The following is a 23,031-nucleotide window of genomic DNA, read 5'->3' as shown; positions in this document are numbered from 1 at the left end:
GCGGTGGGGCCGGGGCCGGGGCCGGGGGCCGGGGCCGGGGCCGTGTCGGCGGGATGGTGGACAGCGTGTACCGGACGCGATCGTTGGGGGTGGCGGCGGAGGGGTTGCCGGATCAGTACGCGGACGGGAGGGCGGCCCGCGTATGGCAGCTGTACATCGGGGACACGCGGGGCCGTACGGCCGAGTACCGCAGCTGGCTCCTGGCGCTGCTCCGCCAGCACCGCTGCCGTTCCGTCCTCGACGTGGCCTGCGGCACCGGGTGAGGCACCGAGCCCCGCGCCCGACCGCTCCCCCCCCCGCCCTAGGTTCCCCTCCCCCGGCCCCAATTCCCCCCCCACCTCCCATCCCACCCGCCCCCGGGCCCCCTCGGCTGCCCCCGGTTCCCGCTGACAACCGTGTCCCCAGGGTGGACTCCATCATGCTGCTCGAAGAGGGCTTCCAGGTGACCAGCGTCGACGCCAGCGACAAGATGCTCAAGTACGCGCTGAAGGAGCGCTGGGAGCGGCGCAAGGAGGAGTCCTTCGACCGATGGGGTGCGGGGGGGGATGTGGGTGGAGGGGGGGGGCCGGGAGGGGCGTGCGGACACCGACACCCCAACCCCGGTACTGGGGATCTCTGGCCTGAGCCCCTCCCGTGGCTCCCCTGGTCCCTCGTGTACCGTCCCCCGTCCCTCGCCGGTGCTCGGGCCCCTCGCATGGGTGCTGTGTCGGCCAGGTGGCCTTGCTGCAGGAACGGGCAGGGACCTGCCGGAGCTGGCTGCTCGGCAAGCCCAGGCCGTGGCCCTCGCCTGCCTGCTGGCCCCAGGCCGGATCCGGCGCCCGCAGGGTCCAGGGATGGGCTGGGTGATGCTGGGCTGGGGTCTTGTATGCGGGGAGGGGGAGGCTGTTGGGTAGGTGGGGGTGTCCCTGCCCTCATCTGGTCCCCTGTGTTGCAGTCATCGAGGAGGCCAACTGGCTGACACTGGAGAAGGACCTGGAGAAGCCGGGGGACGGGTTTGACGCAGTCATCTGCCTGGGCAACTCCTTCGCGCACCTGCCTGACTTCAAAGGTGAATGGGGGGGGGGGGAGAGGAGGGGGAGTACCTACGCACATGTGCACAGCGTCTCCCAACAGGCTGAGAACGTGCTCAAACTCATGCCATAAGTGGGGCAGGGGATTACACACGATAGAGTTGCTGTGTCATGGTGTGGCTCCAGGGAGGCTGAGAACGCGCCCCAGTTCATGGCATGAGTGGGGCCATTGGGTCCCACGGTGGTGGAACTATGTGCACCTATGTCACGTCTCTGGCAAGGCTGGCGACACACCCAGACTTGTGCCACAAGCAGGGTGGTGGGTTCCCCACGTGGCTTGCTCTGCCCCAGTGAGGCTGAGAACTTGCCTGAGCTCATACCATGGGTGGGGCTGTGGGTTCTTCAAGCTGAGACTGGTGGGGGGGAGGATGGTGGGGGCCAGCTCTCTGCATGTGTTTGTACGGGCAAGATGGAGCTCCACGGGCTGCGCCGTGGGGTGCAGCCAGTGCCTGGGGACACCACGGATTCCTCCCCAGGGGACCAGAGTGACCACAAGCTGGCCCTGAGGAACATTGCCAGCATGGTGCGGCCAGGGGGTGTCTTGGTCATCGACCACCGCAACTACGATCACATCCTGGCCACAGGCTGCGCGCCGCCTGGCAAGAACATCTACTACAAGGTGGGTGGCCGGCGGACCCTGCCCCATCCCACGCCCCTCTGCCCCAGCCCCCTGGCCCCGAGGGGGCCACGCGGGGCAGGGAGCAGGACTGTGCCCAGGCTGGGGGCCACCACATCCCCGCAGGACACAGACGTCCTCCTGCGGTCCCCAGAGTGATTTGACCAAGGACATCACCACCTCGGTGCTGCTAGTAAACAACAAGGCGCACATGGTGACGCTGGACTACACGGTGCAGGTCCCCCCCACTGAGGCGGGGGCAGCCCCGGAGCTGAGGTGAGAAGGACCGGGGGGGGGGGTGGCTGGTGCCTTGCTCTGCTGTCCGCCCCCCCCCCCACCTCACCATTGTTGCCTCCTTACAGCAAATTTCGGCTCTCCTACTACCCGCACCAGCTGGAGGCCTTCACAGCCCTGCTGAAAGGTGCCTTCCAGGGAAAATGCCAGCACAGTGTCCTGGGCGACTTCCAGCCCTACACACCGGGGCAGGCCCACGTCCCCTGCTACTTCATCCACGTCGTGAAGAAGATGGCCTGAGGGAGCCGTGGAGATGGAACTGTGGTGGCTGGGAACAGCTCTGGGGACAAGCAAGAGGCTGGGGACATTGCTGAGAGCAGCCTGGAAGCCCCCTCCCCTTAATTAAGAGCACTCGTGAGAGCTACCGGAGCCAGTGGTCCGTGTGTCCGTGTGTCCATGTATGGGGCAGGGTATGGCCCTCAGGCCTCTCATCGGGGAAGGAAGGGCCCAGCCTGGGGGGGGAGCGTGGGGTGGGTGCAGGCACAGCTTCACCCCCAACCCCCCAGCTACAGGTGCCAGTCAGGCCTGGGCCGTGGGCTTTGGGGCTCCCCGTGACGCAGACGCAAGGGTGGGCCGGCTCCTGGGTGGTTGCACATCCCTGCCGAGCCCCCTGCAGCACCACTCAGAGGGGTGTACTGCAACCAGTTTTCTCCCTTGCACCCCCCCCCAGCCCCAACCAGGCACTGATCCCCTTTTCTTGACACCCTTCAGCAGCCCCCCTCCTTCCCCAGGGCTCCCAGTGCAGGGAGACTCCGCACACCCCACCAGCACTTCTGCTGTGGCTGCAGCTCCCTCCTCACCCACCCTGGGGAAGAGGTGGTGGCCAGATCCAGCAGTGCGTTGCGGTCAGGAACGGCTCTGCCTGAACACGCTCAGGTGCCAGAGCCGGAGCAACAGGGCTGAAGGCACGCGTCAGCTGGATCTTCATGCGCGAACCACCTGCAGCTGCTTGGAGAACCAGCCCTTCGCTGGGGAGCTGGTCCTCGATAGCCACGCTTGGCTCAGGGACGCGACTGCCAGCAGTTTCGGCGCAGGCAGCAGCGGGGCAAAGCCTGGAAGCAACAATCCCTGGGGCTGGGGTGCGCACAGACCCCTGGTTTAACGTGGGGCTGCCCGTGAGCCGCACCAGCAGCTGCGGGGACCTGGCCGAAGGCAGCTGCTGGCCAGCCGGCTGCCACACACGACTCAAGTGCGGATTTATTTGGCATCCTCGGCAAAGGCCGGGAAGCAGGGCACACACGATGGTGCTGGCAGCTGCCATGAGGCTAGAGGGAATTGAGAAGACTTCAGGGAAGGGGGGGTCTGGGCCAACTGGCACTCGACACAAGTTAGCACAGAGAGGGCAGCTCTGGGCTGCTCCAGCCAAGGGTTGAGGATTTCCAAGGCTGGAACCCTCCCTCTCCCTGTGACAAGTCTTTCCTAGTATCTGGCGGAAATTTCCCTTGCTGCCAGTTGACCCTATTGCCTCTTGTCCCGTTGCCCAGCACCTCCATGAACTGGGCTCCCTCTACAAAGGCAGCTGAGCAAACCCTACTCCCTCAGCCTTTCCTCATCCACCGCGGGCTCCAGCCAGTCTGGCAACCTTTGCCGGACAAGGGTGGCCCCAGCCCAGTTGGTGGGTGTGCTCCCCCCTCTACCCACAGGACAATCTTTTCTCTGCAACACCCAGCCCGCCTGGGGGCTCACAGGGACCTTCCCAAGCCCACAGACACCATCAGCAAGCAAAGACCTAAGGCCAGGCAGTGAATACCTAGTGCCAAAAACCTGTATTTATTCAGGGACACCGTGTCGAGCCCAGGCCAGCTGCAGCAGCAGCACCCTGTGTCCTGCTGCCCTCTGGCCAGCACCCCTCACTAGGGGCTGACACCCCACCAAGCAACTGCCTCCAGTCCCACTCTTGCTGTCCAACTGGGTGCAGTTTGGGCCTTGCTCCCATGTTCTGTCACCCATGGAGACACTCCTACATTGCCCACGACCACAAGACCTGGCTTTCTCCCCAGGGGGGAGTCACCCTGGTATGCTCCCGGCAGCCACAAAGTGCTCCCTGAGATGTGAGGGACTGTTACAGAACCCACCACCAGCTTGGCTGAGCAGAGCAGTGCTTCCACCAGGCTTTGGCTCAAGAAACTGCACAGCCGCTTTTTCCACCCAATCTTGAAAGAAGGGGGCCCAGGAGACATCAGAGAAGAGCAGGCGGGTGCCTGTTTGTGCCTGTTCTCTCGTACCCCTTAAGACACGGTCCCCATCACACCTCCAGTCGCAGCTCTGCTGAGCGTTAGGAGGCAGCAAACTTCTGCCGGATGAGTCTGTACCTGAGCAGCTCCTGCTCGGAGACTGACGGCTGCAACCTCGCAGCAGCCTGCAGGAAATCTTCCATGGTCAGGATTAGAGCAGAGCTCTCTGTATCCAACCCTGCATGAGAGAAAGAACAGGAAAAGGCTGAGAGCCAAGCACAGGGGTGGCTGACAAGATCCAACAGCCCCCTCTCCAGCCACCATAGACTGGAAGGAAATCCTGTGTCTCTCTCCTTCCCCCTGCGGCCAAGCACTGGAGGTGGAGATCATCACATCTACCAAAACCGCCTGCCAGTAACCCAGAGCCTAGCATTTGGACATGGTCCCAAAGCCATCAAGGCTCTTCTCACACAGCCCAGTTACCAGTAGTGGTAACTATCCTCTCTGCCCCTGTGCTGGGCTGCCCCAACATATGGAACAGGTAGGGGCTGGGCTCCTACCTTCCTCAATCCATTCCACCTTGCGTTTGATAGCGCACATCATGGCATCTGAGCACAGGGCATAGATGTCTGCTCCTGTCAGCTGAGCTGGGCATTTTTCTAGGATGGTGGTGAGATTCACAGATTGATCCAGCTTAAACCTGCCAAGAGAGAAAACTGCAGGTGTAAAAGCCACAGAAAAAAACAAACCAGGAGATACGCGGCAGCCAGTGTGACTGGGCAGGAGGAATCAGAGGCCCCATGTTTAGCCGGTTCTGGACTGTGCTCTGCATGCTCCAAAAAAAAAAAAAAAAAAAAAAAAAATCAAAGGGGTTGGTTGATTTGTTTTTTCAACGCAGTCACTTCTCTTTGAATCATCCCCGCAGCAAGGTCCTCTCACCTGCTAAGCAGGATGAAAGATAATTTCTCTGAGTGAGAGCTCAAAGTTAAGTGCTCCACATGCCTGGGAACAGCCTACAGCCAGGGCTGGATAAGAACATGTTTAATTACAGACAGTACAAACCACTGTAACACCAAACCATCCCATCAGAGCCACACTGCAGACAGCGAGCCTCCTTCAGCACGAAAAACAGCATGGTGCTGGAGGGCACGACTGCCAAGCCACATGGTGTGAAAAGATGCTCGCAGCCAGCCCACGCTTTCACCTCTCCTGCTAGCTTATAGTCAAAGGCAGCAGCGATCACAGCTATCCATGACAAAGTCCCTGGAGAGGCAGCTGCGGCGGGTGGTACCTCTGCATCTGAATTGCACGGCTTGCCTCTCTCCCTCCAGAGATGCTCTCAGGAGCTCAGAGCAGTTGGGGAAGCAGCCAAACCCCGCTGCTCGGTGATCCCACACAACCAGTATTCGGGAAAGAGACACAGAGCACAGGCTGAACTCCCCACAGCATTGCAGGAGAGGCAGTGAGACAAACGGAGCTGCCCTCACCCTCAGACCTGCAAACAGCAGATGTGCTAGCGGAACTCTTGCTGGAAGCAAATGGGAGCTTCCTGCCATGCTGCTGTGCCACAGTCTCATCACACTGTTAGGATCTGGCTGAGCTCTTCGAGAAAAGCATGTGGGCACGGTGACAGAAGAATTCGTATCAACCCTTCCCTTGGACAGCCAGCTGAGCTGCTCCCATCTTGTAGGAAAACCAGCCCCAGTTCTGCTTCTGGAAGTTGCCCCATCCTCTTCCCCTACTTGCTGGCTGTGGGTTAGTGACTCAGGTACTCCCCAGGGCTCAGACATGAAGCCGAGCTGGAGCACGCTACGCATCAACCCCAGGAAGACTGCGACTCATTGGAGGGTGGTGGAAAGCTGCTGCGAGCGCACAGGGTCACTCACTTCCTAGTGATGGCACTCAGCACCTGCAGCTGTGACTCCCGGTCTTCATTTATGCCCACATAGACCAGCTTGTCAAACCTGTCAGCAGAGAGGAGAGACGGTCAAGATCGGGCCAAGACAAACTTGCCACTGGTGCTCAACCCTGCACACCAGAAACTGAAGGGTGGCCCTGGGGCAGCTCCTTTTGCTGCCAAGTTCGTGGATGATACAAAGCTTGGGGGGGGAAGCAGTCAATGTGCTGGAGGGCAGGGCTGCTCTAATTCCTCCCACCAGTTTGGTGCCACAGCACCTGCTGTACTGCTGGGGCAATAACCAGAGTGGTAAGGGATAACTATCTTGTGCTGCTGCTACAGCCACAGGCACTCGCCTCCTCTTGGCTTTCTATCTCCTCCACAAACCAGCGCCAGGGGGCTTTAGGAACAGTCTCTGTGGAGGGAACATGGTGGGGACACAATCCAGCTCATCACTGCCTGAGGAGCTCCGGTGAACTACCCTGGGAGCAAGGCAGGTAAGATGCGACATACCTGCCCGGCCGGAGCAGAGCTGAGTCCAGGAGGTCAGGCCTGTTCGTAGCTCCAATGACAAATACATCTCTGGTGGAATGAAGACCATCAAGCTCAGCCAGGAGCTGCGAGACGACTCTGCAGGGAGCAAGACAGGACTCTCACAACTAGGCCTTGGTGAGTCACCCACTGTCACCCTCAGCCACCAAATGAAAAGAAGAAATAAGCAAGGCCACCGGCAGGTCCATGTCTTGGACTTCAGCTCTTATTTTTCTTCCCTGAAGAGCCCTGACACAGACATCCAGACTTCTCCGTCTGAGTGCAGCCAGTGACCATGAGGCTCATTGCAAAGAGAGTGCAAACCCCTGGTACCAAGACACTCCTTCAGGACTGTGCTTGGCTCTGAACCCTTCCAGGATGGCCACACGTCCTTATGCTTGCTATCAGACACTGGCAATACAGACCAAACATAGGCAGGCACGCATAGCTATCGCTAAGGTTCCCCACTCGGATGTGCTAGCTGGTCCTAACTCTTCCCGCTACGTGGTACTGCCCAGCGAGTTCAGCTGCGAGACTGCCCTGTCAGTCCATGCTGGGGACACCCTGGCAAGCCAGTGACGCTGCCAACCAGTCCTCAGGGCAGTGAACGGCACATGTTGCAGATCTAGTTCTGCAGCCACGGGGCTTAAGCTGGTCTGGCAGCACAGTACTTCAGTGCTGCACAGACCCGGAATGGGGATATCTCCACCAGGTTCTGGGATCACCTGAGGTGCCAAACAGACACCATACTCAGCCCCTTCCAGAGCTGCTGGTTTGCGTGTGTGAAGATGGACACCGGGAGCACATGGTGTCACTGGAAAACTCTGCGGAACCCCTCGTGGATGGAGAAGATTGGATGGGGACTATCAGCTCAGCAAAGAGGCCTGGGGGAAACAACCCTGTTTCTGGGTATCTCCAAGCTGTACATAATTTGCTTCTACCAGAGGCACCTGAAAGGTTTCCCACCGCAGGGAAACAGCAGCTAATAGGAGGAGAGCACGGCAGGGGTGTGAAGGATGACCTTGGAGAGGCCAAAGGGAGCAGCTGGCAGCCACAGGAGCAGCTGGAAGAGACTCTGTCTTAACCAAATGTTTGCACAACAGGCTTGGGCAATCGGGAATCTGTGGCAATGCAAACAGCAGTACTAATGTCCAGAGAGAGGAGACAGGCCATGCAGAGGAGCTGAAGGGAACAGGGAGGGAAAAAGTAGAGAAAGATAGTGGGGATGGACTCTGCCTCACAGGGCAATCCTGTGCATGCCCCCAGCTCAGGCAGGTATGCTGCTTTCCCAAGGATGCATGATGCTCACTCACCTGTCCATGACACCCCCTGAATCTCCACTCCGTCCACGACTTGGGGCCAGGGAATCCAGTTCATCAAAGAAGATAATGCAGGGAGCAGCTGCCCTGGCTTTGGCAAACACTGGGAAGAGGCAGCACAAAAGATGAGAAAGACCTGGAGGAGCAGTCAACAGCAACAGGACCTGCTACATCACCAGCAGGGAAGAGCTGTGGATGGAAACCAGCTGCCCACTGCCTCACCACCAACAACTGCTCCTGCCTGAGGGGCTCAGTGGGAGCAGGGACAGGCAGCAGCTAGCATGATGGGCCCCGAGGCTCAGCTGTTGTCTCTGAGGGGCTGCTGTCCCATCAGGAACACCAGGGAAAAGAGTGACAGGAGCAGAGAGAGCAGGAGGGGAAGCTGCACTGAGGCAGGGAACAGACTGGGTGTAGGAGACAGTTGGGTTCATGCCCTTGTGGGCAACTGTGGGTGGGAGTTGGGAAGAGTAGTTTAAGCACTACCTCCTTCCCTCCAGCACCACAGAAAAGCCCTATCTTCCCACATGCAGGAGCAAGATGCATCTCCTCACCATTACGCACGTTCTCCTCACTTTGCCCAACGTACATGTTGATGAGCTCTGGCCCTTTCACGCTGTGGGGCAGGGAGAAGAGGAAGCCAGTTAGAGCATGCCCATCCACTGCCAGGAGAAAGTCAGTCCCAGTGCGTGACCCCCCCGCTCTTTACCTAAGGAACGTCATGGCACACGTGGTTGCCACAGCTTTTGCCAGCAAGGTCTTTCCTGTCCCTGGAGGCCCGTACAGCAGCAGACCAGAGCGGCACAGACCAAGAGACAGCAGCTCTGGGTGCTCCAGGGGCAACTGGATAGTGTCCAGGATCTCCTTCTTCACCTCCTGGAGCCCACCAACATCCTGCCAGGACACAGAGGGGATCTGCCAAGAGAGGGAGAGTACCTGTCAGCACTTCTTCCTGAGCCCCGAGCATGCCTGGGCAGCTCTTTCTCCAGTGGGCTACTAGTCATCAGCCCCTTAGGCCATCAGCTGTGTCTGGCTATGCAGCAAGTCAGCCCCACACTGCACTGCCCAGCCATCCCAGCTGTGGGATCCCCCAGCATCCACATTTCCCCTCTCCTGAGCTTTGCAATAGGGAAAACAAACTGCACACATCCCCAGGCAAGCTGCGCTTGCAGTGTGCTGCCTTGTCTCCAGTCCTCCATTGCACCTCATATCACCCGTCAGCAAAACTACCCTGGGGAAAGTATCTATCTGCCAGGGTTGCCTGCAGCTTTGTGGGGAGAGCGCCCTGCTGCAGACAGCCCCTGGGACACATGAGGGAAGGTAAAAATAAGAAAGGAAAAAAAAAAAAGATAAAAAAAGAAACCCAGACCTAGCAATTATGAGCTACTTGTGTTCAGGGCGCCTTTTCCCCCAGGGTGGTGAGACTGTGCAAGGGCTTCAGACCAGAGTAACAAAACCTGGGCTACTAGGACCTCTGTCATGTGAAGGAGGATGTGAAAGAGAGACATCCTGGAGGACACTGTACAGAAAACTAGCTGCTTTTGAAAGGGGGGGATGCAAGAACAAAGTCCATGGATGCTTACAAGAAATAGATAGGGATGGGGTCAACTGCAAACACGCAAGGGATCATTGCAAAGACCAGAAAGATCCAAACTTGAGAGGGGTGAGCCATGCCACTTTAGTTATTTTATGCTGAGCAAAACAATCTCAGAGGATGCTGCTGCTCTGCTCACAGCTTTAGAAATAGCAGGAATGCGACAGTCTGCACGACAGATCCTCCTGAGAGTCACAGCAGCTCTCCTGGGAACACGCAGAGAAAGCAAAGCCCCAAAACACTTCCCCCCAGCTGCTGGCTGGGTGGGCAACAGGTGCCGGCACAAACGGGGAGTTTAAAAATAGGCTAGAGCAAAATTCTTTCCCCCTCAGCCAGTTTGGCTCTCCTTCCCTTGCTACTTGAGATGATGTTATCTCATGTTCTTTCTCCAGCTGTCCAGCAAGTCCACCAGGAAAATCAGGTCAGACAAGATAAGGATTTCCAGGGGAAAAAAAAAAAAAAAAAAAAAAAAATCTTTTAAAGCAACAGGTCACAGACCCTCCTTCTTCAGTGCCGATGAATGGAAGAGTTGCCCTCTCCCCTGCACTCTTGCTTATACTAGCTAGAAAAAAAGCTCTACAGACATCAGCACAGGAGCTGGGAAACTGCAGCAAGGCTATTTCCAGGGGAGAACATCGTAAGTCTAGGACATGTTGCAGACACTGCCAGCAGCTGGAGGTTTGAAATTAGTTCTTTCTAGGAGGCTCAAGATGTAACTGCAAACAAATGCATGACTAACCAGAAAATGCAAGCAGGGAACTGAAAGTTATGTATGTTGAGAGTATCCGGGTTTGCTAATGGGCTTTCTGAACCACAGCCAATTACTAAGAAATTGATAAAGGATTGTAAAATACAAATAAAATTACCTCCCATTCACACAGTTCAATGCTGAGCACACTCTATGGTTATTATTTGTCTTATAGCAAACTTAACAAACACGCCTCAAAGCAGAGCTCATTTCAGTCTCTAGTAAATTTATGAATGAATTAAGTCCTGGAGTAGCTCCTGGATGATGACACCAGGAAGGATGACACCAGGAAGGTGTCATCCTGCTAGGGCAGGACTGCAAGTGGGCAGTTGGGGAAGGTGCCAGAATAACTGCTCCCAGGCCAACCTTTCCTGTCCTGTGCTGAGCTCAGTCATTTGCACTCAAGGGCGTGGAGAAGGGGCTCCGATCACTTCACTTGGTCCTAACACTACATTACCCAGCAAAAACAGTCACTCCAAATGCTGTTTCCCTGGGTGCCGAGCTGCCAGAGGTGGATCACGCCCCTCCCGAGAAGCTGACTCTGCTGGTGTTCTCTGACACCCCATGTCCCTTTCCCTGAAGAACCCCCAAGCTCTTCAAACTGCCCAGCTGTCAGAAAAGCCTGTGCCAGCTCGAGCAGTGTCCAAGGTCAGGGATCGAATATAAGGCTTCTCACACGTGGGGCAGCTTGTGCCTCAGCCTCTCTGTTCCCATACACCAGGTGGCTGGAGAGACCTCAGCAAGGCTGCCAGACTGCAGATGCCTTTGCCCCTCGAAAGGCTGAGCTACGCAGCTGGCACCCCTATGGCACTAGCCAACTGAGCGGTCTCCAATTAGAGCAGCAAGGGCTTCCCTGACCAAATTCAAAGCCAAGAGGGTGAAAAGCAGTAGTGGGGGAAAGCCCACAGTGGGACTGTTTCCCACCCAAGGCTGGGGGAATACGTGGAAGGACATAGCAGGAAGTGTCGTGCCAGAGCACAGCCCCGTCTGGTGGGGTCTGCGAGAGGTATCTTGAGCCATAGAGCTCTGGAGAACCAACCCCCCTTCCTCTGCCCCAGCGTCCTACCTTCGGGGCTCCCACTGCCTGCGAATGGGCGTCGTGCAGCTGGTCCAAGGCAACACTAAAATCCTCCTCAAGCACTGGGAACCCAGCAGTGCAAAAATCTCTCTCCACTTCCTCGCTCAGTCCGCCTGGAAAACTGGTGAGGAAAGAGAAGGGAAGGACTCAGGCTCTGCCCCACTCCTGGCATTATCAGGCTGGCTGCAGCCCCTGCCCTCTCCCGCCTCCTGCCCTGTTGCCTGTGCTACCTCAAGGCCTGGATGCGGGTACAAGCAGCCCGGCTGCTGTGGGACAACAAGGCACAGAAATCTCCCAGCACAAAACCCTGTGAATGCGGAAACAAACAGCATCAGTTCAGTCACTGACCATAGCTCCAGCTAGGCCATAAAAGGTGTATGGGGAAAAATTCCTCGCAGAGCTGTTCTTTGAGCTTCGGTGCCCTGGTTAAAGGCTCTAGCTTCTTTTTTTTCTATTGGCTCTGTCTTGTAGCAGAGCTGAGCATCAGCCAACACCTCTGCAAAAGGTGTGCAGTCCTTACGCACTAGAAATCTGCGGTTAAAGCTGATGTCTGAGGACTGGGGGTAACCACTGAAGAAGTTGACTGGGCTGTGGGAATTGCCCCCTTTCTCCATGGGCAGATAGGGAAGGTTGGCCTGGAGCTCCTGGCCTGCCCATCTCCACATGCTGCTGTGGTTTCACTCACTGCAGTCCTGCGGGCCAGCTTGGATAGGCTCACTTCTTTGCCCAGAGGTAGACTGGCAGTCAGCATGCTCAGCATCAATCTCCTCTGCTCTTCTGAAGGGGCTTCGATTTTCAACTCGTGAAGGAAAGCAGTCTGCACGTCTGTAGGAACATCCTGGGGCTTGCAGGTTGTGCCGATCACCAGGACTGGGTGGCTGTTGATAAAAGGGGGACAGTGCATGGTCTCAGCTCTATGGAAGCTTCCCTCTTACACTGCCATCACCCATGCAAAGTCACTCTCCAACGGCTAGCCTTTCCTCTGAGAAATGCACACATATTGGCCAAGGCGTCTTGCAGCCACTCTCCTCCAGCTTGCCCTTGAACTGCTTTGTGAGCTCTGTCTCCAAGTCAAGGCCCTTCAAATGACATCTTATTTCTTCACTTGATGTCTCCCTCCCTGCGCCCCGGTACTTGTCATCAGCCTCAAGATTCCCCCGGGGTGCAGCTCCCTTCTGGGGGCTCTGCGACCCTTGGCATGCCTCACAGGAAACACACCAGGTTTGCTCATCTGAACTACTCAGAAACCAGCTTCAGACAACGAAGCTTTCTGAATCCCTCTGACACTAAGCTGGAAGAAGAAGGGCCCTCTGAAGTAAACAAAACAAGTCGTGGGACAGACTCCACCGGATTAAAAATAAAACAGGGCACGTTAGCAATCAGTCACCTTGATGTAACGGTGACTGCTGCCCTAGGAAAGGCAGAAGCAAACAATCACCTCAGATGCCCACAGCAAACATGCAGGGTGCATACCTCAGTGCTGGGTCTCTGTCCAGGAGCAGCTGTCTCAGAGTAGCGATGACCCTGGCATCCTCTCCTAGCCTGTCCCGGTCTCTGCCAAGCACCTCGATGTTTTTCAGCAGGAGCACACACGGATGATACTGCTGGGCCTGGGCAAAGGCCATCTGTACTTTCTCCTCTGTGGCTCCACTGGTGTCACAGCACAAACTAACGCAATCAACCTGCGAGACAGACCACACAACACACAGTCTGCAGCAGTTGCAACATGGACAGCTGGGGTGACCCAGGACAACGTTCACTTCCACAAAGCTTTCGACAGGCAACTCACAGCTGAAAGGAGATCTAAGTGGATGTTTCCCAGAGACATATTCAAAATAGACACATTCAGGACTCCCTGGCATGGAAAAATGGCTGGTTCTTGCTTCTCTGCAGGAGGTGAGGGGGGCAGGAGGGTCTATGTCTGAAAAAGGTGAGGCCAAGGGACCAGAGAAGTCAATACAGTGGGTGTCACAGCTCAGCAACACAAGCTGGAAGGGATGGGAGAGCTGTGGAAGAGGCCAAGACAGGGAGAACAAGGTGTCTCAGAGGAACAGTGCGAAGAGTGGAGGGGGAGACTCAGGAAACTGTTCAAGCCAGTGCCGCACAGGCTCAAAGTGCAAGAGGAAGGTAGAAGGTAAGGGGCGGGGTTGCAGGGGGAAAGTTAGAGGTTGCTAGAGGCCCAGACACTGTTTACAAAGTGAACACTTGATGAAGTTATCCAAAAGGGAGAGGTGACTGGTGAGCCTCAAACAGCAGCTTGAACGCTGCTGGGGCAGTGCTGCCTCCTGGTGCCGTGAGGTCATGCAGGGAGAGCCAAACCATCTCTGGGATTCCCTGGGCCTCATCCTCGGTGTCGTGGTTTAACCCCAGCCAGCAACTAAACACCACGCAGCTGCTCACTCACTCCCCCCACCCAGTGGGATGGGGGAGAAAATCAGGAAAAGAAGCAAAACCCGTGGGTTGAGATAAGAACGGTTTAATAGAACAGAAAAGAAGAAACTAATAACGATAATGATAACACTAATAAAATGACAACAGCAATAATGAAAGGATTGGAATGTACAAATGATGCACAGTGCAATTGCTCACCACCCGCCGACCGACACCCAGCCAGTCCCTGAGCAGCGAATCCCTGCCCCCACTTCCCCGTTCCTATACTAGATGGGATGTCACATGGTATGGAATACCCCGTTGGCCAATTTGGGTCAGGTGCCCTGGCTGTGTCCTGTGCCAACTTCTTGTGCCCCTCCAGCTTTCTCACTGGCTGGGCATGAGAAGCTGAAAAATCCTTGACATTAGTCTAAACACTACTGAGCAACAACTGAAAACATCAGTGTTATCAACATTCTTCACTCTGAACTCAAAACATAGCACTGTACCAGCTACTAGGAAGACAGTTAACTCTATCCCAGCTGAAACCAGGCCACTCGGAAAGGGTAGCTTGGAGTAGGGAGAATGCCTCAGGAGCTGATGTAAAGGGCAAGGAGGGTGATGCAGAGCAGAGGAACTCCTGTGCTTCATGTACTATAGAAAAAAACAGGAGTTAGGGTTGTGGAAGGCACAGCCAAACGGCAGCAGTATCTGTATGCAAGCGTAGAAGGGCAGACAGAAAAGACAAAAAACTGCTGATTGTCCAGTGGTGGAGACTACAGTGCGGAAGAATTACTGTGTCCTGGTAGGAGAGCAGGCAGAACAGTCAAAGGGAAGAGAAGGTGGAATGGTAATGTAAGCATTGCAGTTAAGTGAGAAAAGGAGGGGAGAGTGCAAAAGCTGGGATAGGAGCATAAGATGGACAGCAAATACCTCTGGCTTCAAAAGTAAGAGTGTTAGTCTTTAAAAGCAGCACATAAGGCCAAAACCAGAGCTGTAGCCTTGCACATCACACTAGAACCTGAGGCCACCTGCCAGGACACGGCAGTACCACAGTGCTCCCAAACACATCCTGTACGTGGACCTGAAGGTACTGGGAAGTCTCTACAATCTTGTACTGGATCCAAGAGCTATGGCACATCTGCAGAAGAGTAAGAGCTCAGCACCACTAAGGATCACGTCCAGAAGATAAGCTGCACAGCACTTGGCCAAGGCTGTATCCACCTCCCCCACTGACCCACTGTTATAGCTTTACTTGGGTAGAAAAGAACAGTTACAGACAGTCATGTCAACTTAACAGGACACAAACTCTAAATAGAAGAAGAAAACCCAAATATCCAAAATGCTTAGCTTGTTTTCTATGAGCTTACTCTAAAAATACCCACAAAAAGGAATAAGCCCATGTTTTCTTTCCACAAAAAGGAACCTTTCTGCTCTCTTCTTTCCACCTTTATTCTTCTTCCAAGTCATAGAATGGCTTGGCTTGGAAGGGACCTTAAAGATCATCTCGTTCCAACCCCCCTGGCATGGGCAGGGACACCTTCCACTAGACCAGGGTGCTCAAAGCCCCATCCAACCTGGCCTTGAACACTTCCAGGGATGGGGCACCCACAGCCTCTCTGGGCAACCCGTTCCAGTGTCTCACCACCCTGAAGTCCTTTCAGAGTTTCAGAAACTCTCCTAGAAAAATCACTGTGTGACTTCCAATCCCCTCACTTCTGCAAACGTAACTCTACAGATTCAAGGAGATTAAAGCATTTGCAGGATACATCCCGACTGTCAGAGTGAACAAAAGAGACATGCAGAAGGAAAATAGTATTTCTAACAAGTCTTGGTGCCCAGAAGCTCTGGTGCTGAACAGAACCAGGGCCTAGACCTCATTTTGGCCATGAAGCTTACCCAGTACAGCCACAGCCGTAAGAATGTAAGAATGGCTGTACTGGTTCAGACCAAGAGTCCATTTAGCCCGCTATTTTGTCTCCAAGTATGACCACAAGCAGCTGCTTAAGAAAGAGTAAGATCAGGCTAAGTACATATAACCCTCTCCCCTCGGTACTCTTCCAGGCACCTACCATGCCCACCGAAAGGGATTTTCCCAGTCAGATGCGGTTTCCTAACAGTAAATTTCTCCTCCAAATACTCTTACCTACACAAAGAACCATCTCCTTTATCTTGCCTGTTCCCACTAGCTTCACCTGACAGCCCCAGACCTCGTGCTGGCACAGGGAAAGCAAACAGCTTCCACTCTCTGCTGACCACTCAAGATCTTGTAAACCTTTAGCAAACTCTCCCTAAGTTCACTATTTTTCAAGCTGAAGAGCCTGTTCAGCTGTTCATCACACAGAAACTGGTCTAGATCCCTGATCTTCCCCAGTGGCCTCCTCTGAATTTTTCCAGTTCAGCTTTATGCTTTTGTGATGGGGAGACCAGAACTGTGCACGATATTCAAGCTGTGGCAAGACACGGATCTGCACAGCAGCAGCACCTACACCCGAGTTTGTTTCCTAAAATATGACCTGATTTTTTACAAAAATGGAGAACAGAGCCCAAGTTTTCATAGAACCATTGACATAAACCCAAATTCTTGATACTGACTGGTGACAGTCAGCTTGAAATCTATCATTTTCCATGTAAAACCAACTGCAGTGAACTTTACCTGCCATTTCACTGCTCAGTCACTTGGTCTCATAAAAGCTCTCCTCTAGCCCAAGAACAGTCTGTCTCCCTTTTCCCTTACCTTTAATAACTTAGTTATCACCAAACCATCACATCACTGTTCACCCCCTTTCCCAGGTCATTTCTGAGCTCCCAGTGCAGATGCCTGCAGAGCTCCGCTGCTGATTGTGAAGACCCACTGACTACTCCCATCCCATTCCCAACCTTTAACCAGCACTTTATCCACACCAGGACCTTCACTAACATCCCACTGCCACTCAGTTTCCCAAAGAGCCTTTTCAAAAGCCAAGTAGACTGTGTTGGTCAAGTTACCTTCCCCATACGCTTGGTAACAGCTTCAAGTAACTTTCTGAAGGTTTACAGGACAGGACTTCCCATTGCAAAAACTACATGGATTCTTCACGAGTGGTGAAGTCATCCCAGAATGTCCTAACTCTGTCCTTCACTCTAACCTGCTACAGGTTTGTGCCTCTTGAAGAATGCCTCTTGTTTTCAGCAACTGCCCTTTCCCTGCTGTTCATCTGTTTTGTCTTCCCTTTACTTTTCTCAAGCCCGTCGCAGTACGATCTATGCAGTGGCCTCACGTTGTGGCGCGGTGTCACTCATTCACCTCCACACCAGATGTAACACTTCCTTATCTTGGCTGATGCTTTCTTTCTAAAGAAACCTCTTTTGATGTTGTTCCCCTTTCAGAAGCCAAGCACTACTATGGAAGAGTTGGTGGCTTTTTTGCTCTCAGGGCAGGGTGATGGTGAATGTGAACAGTTACAGGGCAACTCTTCTACCAGCCATGAGATTTTGAACCAGACCTGGCACACATGCTGTTATCAAACCAAGGGCTGCATTTCTTTTCTAGGTTTCCCACCCAGCTAGAGAAGATCTCAGCATCATCTCTGCCTCACTTTCCAACATGCCTTTTGCCCAGCCTATGCAGGGACAATTGAAAACACCCAATGCCACTGCAATTCCTGCCCTTGTTACCTCTCCAATTTCTCTCAGTATATTTTAGTTACCACCACCTTCTGGGGTACAGTATCAACTCAATGCCCTATCAAATGACAGGAAGTTAGCATGCTGAAATACAACTGTGTATTGCAGTATCTGTAAAGTATATCAGACTGACAGCAATAATAGCAAGAATCAGTAAAGAAAGGTACAAATGTACACCCTGGGCCAAGAGATTTCTAAATCACTGACTTCGGACCGCTGGAGGATACACGCCAGAGGAAACATCTCTTCATGCTTATGCTCTTTTCCTGAGCATCTGTTACTGGCCAGTCTCAGACAAGCTCCAGGGGGCTAGACGGACCTTTAGGCTGATCCAAACGGTTGCTCTGAGGTTCTGCCCACCAGCAGTCACAATCCGTGCCAGGGGGAGCTGCTAAGCTCAGCATACTCAGACTCCTTTTGTCTGCATGTGCGCATGGGAGCAGCTTCTGGGTAGGTTCGTGTCATGGTTGCAGCAGGGGTGTTGGTATGGCTAACTTAAAGAACATTTCCATAATTCTTTGCATTGTTGTAAATCCACCAATCAACAGACCGCAGGGGGAATTACCTTGAAGAGGTGGAGGTTGAGGCAGCTACACACAGCTCTGACAGCCATCAGCTTCCCACTGCCGCTTGGCCCCGAGAGGAGAACGTTGCCGGCCCCGCTCAGTGCGCTTGCCCTGTAACACAGAGGCAGTTCTCCCAGTGACTGGGGACCACAGTCCCAGCTCTCCCAGGGCTTGCTAGAAGGAATTCTAACCCACCGACTGTTCAGGTGAGGCTGAAGAGCATCACAGAGCTGCTTCACGACATCAGAAAGTCCAGCAGGAGACAAACTGCTCCAGAACTCATGGCTGTTATAGGCTGGGGCAGATGGGACAGCGCTGTTTGTTGAACCCACCTGTGAGGAAGGGAAAACAGCACTCTGTGGAACACCGCCTGAGAAAAGACAGGTACCAAGTGACAAAGTCTGTCCCGAAATGCCATTTTCCAATGGCAGGAGACACAAGCCTCCACAGGCACCTTCATCATCCATAGCGCAACCTCAGCCTCGGATCTCCTGTACACCCTCCCTGCTCTCCACTGACATCTTACCAGATAGAGAGAGGTGTTCCGGGTGTCCACCAGGTAACCCTCAGACTGCTCGCCTTCCACCATGCCTAAAATCTTCCTCACTTTAAAGTAAAGCTCTGGCCACCTAAGGGAAAAACAAGCAGTCTCAATTGTCGAGTCAAGATCTTGAAGGCAGGAACAATACAGCTGTCATCAAGAAGACAGCTGAAAGGTACGGGTAAGCAGAGATACTCTTGCCCTCTCCCAGGATGCACATGGATCCTTTACGGACCCCGCTGCGCTGTCTGGCCAGACAGACCAACAGGACTGTCCACAGTTACAGCTTCTGCTGGTAGCTTCAGTCCACAAGTACAGCTGTACTAACCTTATTTCATCTAAGAGCTCAAGACATTCTCTTTTCTGCCATCGCTTCCTTCACTACAGCTCCACAGAGATTCACCCGCAGTGTATAAAACCTTACAGCACAGAGTCCTCTAGGCTGCAGGCTAGGACTCACCCAAATACCACAAGAGCCTTACAAGCATCCTGTCCTGGACACCTTGCAGAAAAAATGCTTCTTCCCACATTGATATCCCACTGGACAGATTAAGGGATCTGCAGAGGTCTCCTCCAGGATTTTCTCCACCCTCTGAATAACTGTAGCACTTGCACACCAACACAGTTCCAAGCTCTTTAGGTCTCATGAACTCTGCTGTCTTCTCTAGTTTGCCACATGCCTAATATGTAAGTCCACAAATGGAAGACTTGTGCCTCCTATGGTCCCGCCTCCCTCTGAGAAACAGCCTAGAAAATACTCATTGTAGTACTGCTATAAAACTATTGAATTTTCAAATACATAGGGGAGCTGCTCAGTGTTAGCAACGTGTCATTGGTGCATCCTGCATGAAACAATTCAAGCAATTCTTCACATCGCATGCCTTGGTTACCTGTGGCAGGTCCCTCAGTGACACAGCTGAAGCACTTATATTAACGCCAGCCAAATCCCGCTGCAAGCACCTGATACAAAGCACTCTGATACAAAGGTGACTTTCTCTCATTTAGCACAGAACTGTTTCAAAGCCATATAAGCAAAACCAAGAAAGGCAGAATTCGTGGCCAAACAGAAAGTTATTCTAACATGAACTGTAAGGGCTTATATTCACACTTTGTTGTTTGTCACACGTTGACATGCCCAACTTCCACTTTGCTGTCTTTATGTGTGGCGCTGGCTGTCCTCAGGCCACCCCTTCCTCCTCTGCATTCTTTTTCCCCATCAGTGTTTCTCTCTCTCTCTCTTTCCTTTCTTCCCTCCATGACTATTTGAGTGAGCTAAGGGAGGCCTCCCTTTTAGCTGCAGCCCTCCATAATCCAACAAAAACATCTCCCTCGTCCCCCTAAAATAAGAGGCAGATAAACTCTAAACTCCAGGGACAGAGGAGAATGGAATAAACTATCTCGTTTCAAGAGAGTCAATAGTGGAAGAGTATCTCTTCTCTTGCAGTATCCATGTAATAGAGCCACAGTTTGTTGCCACCTACCTTAGGAATTTGTCTGCATTTACTTCTAAAAACTCAGCATGTCCAAATGTTGGAACACACAGGATGTCTCCCTCCTGGACAAGCCTACAAAAAAACCAGGGAGTTTCACCAGTGAAAGAGAGTAAATCCTACCAGTTGTGTGTCCTCCCTGCCCCATACCACATGCGTTTTTAGAGAAAAGAATGTAGCTATTCACACTGGCTCACTCCTTTCCTGAAAATAAAACTATAAATAGCCACTTCAAGATTTAGCATGTGAGTAGGCGCATCGAGACTAGTAAGGGGAACCTTCTGGGAACAGCATAGAAGATGAATGCTATTGAAGAGCGTCTCTTCCAGACAAAATAGCCTCCTGATCCCTGGAACAGCTGAGTATAATCCCACCAGCAAGCCTCGACAGCCAAATGAAAAAGGCTCAGGGGCAGGTGTCACAAGAGAATATGGCAACACATCCAGTTCCCCGATTACTCAACTTTGTTCAAAGCTGAAAACCGGGGTTACAAACGTGCCCCAGAATGGAGGTTTGTGGGCAGCACTTGGGAGCCCTCCGCATCAGACAGTAGACCACGAGGGAGGAGACTTGAAGACGACTGCCGAAGGACAGGACAAGAGGCGTTGCGTGCAAGCGAAGCACGAGCGGACATTTTAAAACTACTCGGCGTCTGCGTTAAGGCGTTGATTAGGCACATCATCACCGTGTTATCAAATCCGGGCGCCGCAAACGCAGAGCAAGGGCACGGACGCATCTCATGAATACACGCCACGAACAGAAACATGTCTGCTCCCCGCGCAGCGGCTCACCGGGGCGTATCGAAGTGCTTGTAGAGAAGCCGGTCGTAGCTTCCCCGGGCGCTGTAGGCCGGCGAGCAGACGATCTCTAGGTGCAGCTCCTTGGCAAAGGGAGGCACGGATAAGATGGACCGGCTGCCTTTCCCATCCGCTGCCCCGGATCTCTCGTACCTCTGCAGAGGCGTAGAGGACACACCGTCAGAGCCCGCCGCCACCGTGGCCGGCCCCAGAGGCCTCCGCATCCCCCGGCCCCGACTCACCCGCAGGCGAAGCTGAGCGGCAGCGGCGGGCTCGCAGCCCAGATTGAAGGCCAGGGCGGGGGCCAGCAGTGCTGTCCCGTCAACCGGGCCGCGGCGGGCGGCCCGCGGATATTCCCAAGGCGGCGGACGGGCCAGCAGAGCCGCCAAGTGCTCACGGCCCGTTCCCTCGGCGCCCACCCTTACCCACTCCCCTTGGAAAAACCCCAGCGCCAACAAACCCCGTCGGCTTACCCACACCTCCGCCCCTCCACCGCCCGTTCCGCCGCCGGGGATCGCCCTTAACACCGCCGCCGTTTCGTCCCCCCCCGCGCTTTTCCCGGTCCCGGCGGCGGCGAAACGGGAGACGAGGGGTGGCGCGGTGGGGCGCCGGCAGGGGGCGCTAAAGGTCGCGGGCTCGCGCGGCGGCGGGGGCGGGGGGGCGAGGGCGGTGCGCGTGCCGTTGCCTAGCAACCCCTGAAGCGCCGGCCTCGATTCTAACACCAGTGGGCCAGGCCCCGGTCCCGGTCCCGGCACCGTCTCGCCCCGCCGCACAAGCACGGCACCGTTTACCGGCCGTCCCGTCCTTCCCACGGCTCCCAGCAATACCCAAGCCAAAGGCGGTGGGCGGCGTACCGGCCAGACGGCCACCCGTCGGCCGGCCGCCAATCCCAACCGCCGCAACAAGGCCCCGCGTAACCACAGCTCCGCGCCCCGCCGGCCGCCGGCCTCTAACGCCACGGCGTTCAGTAATACGGCCTGAGCCCCGCCGCGTCCCGCCGGCCGTACCGCTAGCACCAGCCCGCCGCCCCGACCGCGCAAAGCCGCGCACAGCGGCGGCGGTGCCAGCAGCAGGGCGGTGGCCGGTGCCAGCTCCGCCGGCGGAGCGTCCAGCGGCCGCAGCACCGCCACCGCCATTAGAGCCGCCGGGCGGAAGCCCCGCCCCGCTACCATAGAGTTGCGCGGCTAGAGAGGACGCGGCGCGCAGGCGCAGGGCGGTCCCGTCGGGCCTCCTCGCCGTTCCGCTAAGGTCATGGAGACGGCGGCGTAGAGCGGCCCCAGTAGCGTCGGGGATCATAGAGCGGGGGTGGCGAGAGGCTGCTTTCTCTCAGGAGAGGCCCAGCTCGGCCCCGCTTCGGGCGGCGCTGGCGGTCAGCGGTACCGGGAGTAACGGCACCTTGCCCGGCGGCTGAGGCGATCTCACCTCAGGGTTGGGCCTCTGCGAGGCCTCGCTCCCCGGCCCAGCCACCGCCGAGGGCTGGAGGCCTGGGCGCAGAGCAACGCGGTGGTACTGGCCTCGGCCTCCTCAGGCTCCAGCGGGGCCGCAGCCAGAGGTTGGGGAAGGTGGGAAAGAGGGGAAACGGGGCTGAAAAGGCGGGTGAGGCCTTTGCTGCCCTGCCCCTTCCCCGAGCCCAGCGCCGGCAGAACGTGGAGTCAGAGGGAAATGGCATGCAGCCAGAGCGCGATACCGAAAAGCCAGTCGATCTCTAAGACTCGTTTTGGAGTTTTAGAAAGCAGGCGTTCTTTATTGCAGCGCTGGATGCACGGGGAATAGTTCCACCTAGCATGCATACCACAGCTTTAGCACTAACAGGTTATATAGAATAACTAATTACATATTAGTCAGATTAGTATACATATACATAAAAATAATTGCAACAGATTATCTTAGTACTGCCTACATCTTATCATGCGCAATGAAGGATCCATTTGAGTCGAAGGGCTGCTTTTGCGACCACCGACCCATTTGAAGTTCTTGTTGGCTGTCCTTGAAGTCTTTATTCTTGTCCTTGTTCTTTGATCTTGAAGCTTAACGCCGCTTCAATCACACGTGGTCAGTTTCAACGTTGTTCTCATCTAGCGTACAGGAACATCTAGTCATAAGAGCAAAGAACTGCAAAACTTACGGGTAACTACCTCTCCTAGTTAATTGCTTGGCTATACTTTTGTCTATTGTTTCAATCATAGTGTCAGTATAAGATTTCTAATAATTATTTACCACATCTCACTTTTACAGTCACCTAGCGGCAAACCAGTTTCCACAGCTGGTACAAAATATTAAAAC

At 54.7% G+C, this 23,031-nt stretch overlaps 2 protein-coding genes across 2 annotated transcripts; one reads left to right on the top strand and one right to left on the bottom strand.

Moving 5' to 3' along the window:
• Positions 1–13: 13 nt before the first annotated feature.
• Positions 14–2,349, top strand: GNMT (glycine N-methyltransferase). Its single transcript, XM_052806762.1, has 6 exons — positions 14–259; positions 406–533; positions 935–1,048; positions 1,547–1,689; positions 1,841–1,962; positions 2,049–2,349. The coding sequence occupies exons 1-6, from the start codon at positions 54–56 to the stop codon at positions 2,218–2,220; spliced, it is 885 nt and encodes a 294-aa protein (XP_052662722.1). The 5' UTR covers positions 14–53; the 3' UTR covers positions 2,221–2,349.
• Positions 2,350–3,727: 1,378 nt separating this feature from the next.
• On the bottom strand, positions 3,728–21,897 carry PEX6 (peroxisomal biogenesis factor 6). Its single transcript, XM_052806751.1, has 17 exons — positions 20,991–21,897; positions 20,743–20,903; positions 19,943–20,026; positions 18,447–18,549; positions 18,116–18,252; positions 17,920–18,031; positions 12,792–13,000; positions 12,004–12,196; positions 11,549–11,625; positions 11,307–11,439; positions 8,608–8,813; positions 8,453–8,514; positions 7,896–8,004; positions 6,565–6,681; positions 6,041–6,118; positions 4,715–4,854; positions 3,728–4,392 (listed from the first exon to the last, which is right to left on the bottom strand). Exons 1-17 carry the CDS (start codon positions 21,882–21,884, stop codon positions 4,256–4,258), a joined length of 2,952 nt encoding a protein of 983 aa, XP_052662711.1. The 5' UTR covers positions 21,885–21,897; the 3' UTR covers positions 3,728–4,255.
• Positions 21,898–23,031: the final 1,134 nt, after the last annotated feature.

This window comes from Harpia harpyja, chromosome 13 (genome assembly GCF_026419915.1).
Source record: "Harpia harpyja isolate bHarHar1 chromosome 13, bHarHar1 primary haplotype, whole genome shotgun sequence".
Classification (NCBI taxonomy): domain Eukaryota; kingdom Metazoa; phylum Chordata; class Aves; order Accipitriformes; family Accipitridae; genus Harpia; species Harpia harpyja.
Note: the sequence above shows the minus strand (reverse complement) of the source record. Positions and strands in the feature narration are given on the sequence as shown.

Bases quoted from the DNA above. Each gene is read 5' to 3' on its own strand.
- GNMT (XM_052806762.1), top strand. From the start codon at position 54: ATGGTGGACAGCGTGTACCGGACGCGATCGTTGGGGGTGGCGGCGGAG. The intron at 534-934 runs GTGCGGGGGGGG...CCTGTGTTGCAG, and splicing joins GGAGTCCTTCGACCGATGGG to TCATCGAGGAGGCCAACTGG. The intron at 1,690-1,840 runs GTGGGTGGCCGG...TGCGGTCCCCAG, and splicing joins GCAAGAACATCTACTACAAG to AGTGATTTGACCAAGGACAT.
- PEX6 (XM_052806751.1), bottom strand. From the start codon at position 21,884: ATGGCGGTGGCGGTGCTGCGGCCGCTGGACGCTCCGCCGGCGGAGCTG. The intron at 6,119-6,564 runs GTATGTCGCATC...CTCTGCTGACAG, and splicing joins GCTCTGCTCCGGCCGGGCAG to GTTTGACAAGCTGGTCTATG. The intron at 4,393-4,714 runs GTAGGAGCCCAG...TCTCTCATGCAG, and splicing joins GGTGGAATGGATTGAGGAAG to GGTTGGATACAGAGAGCTCT.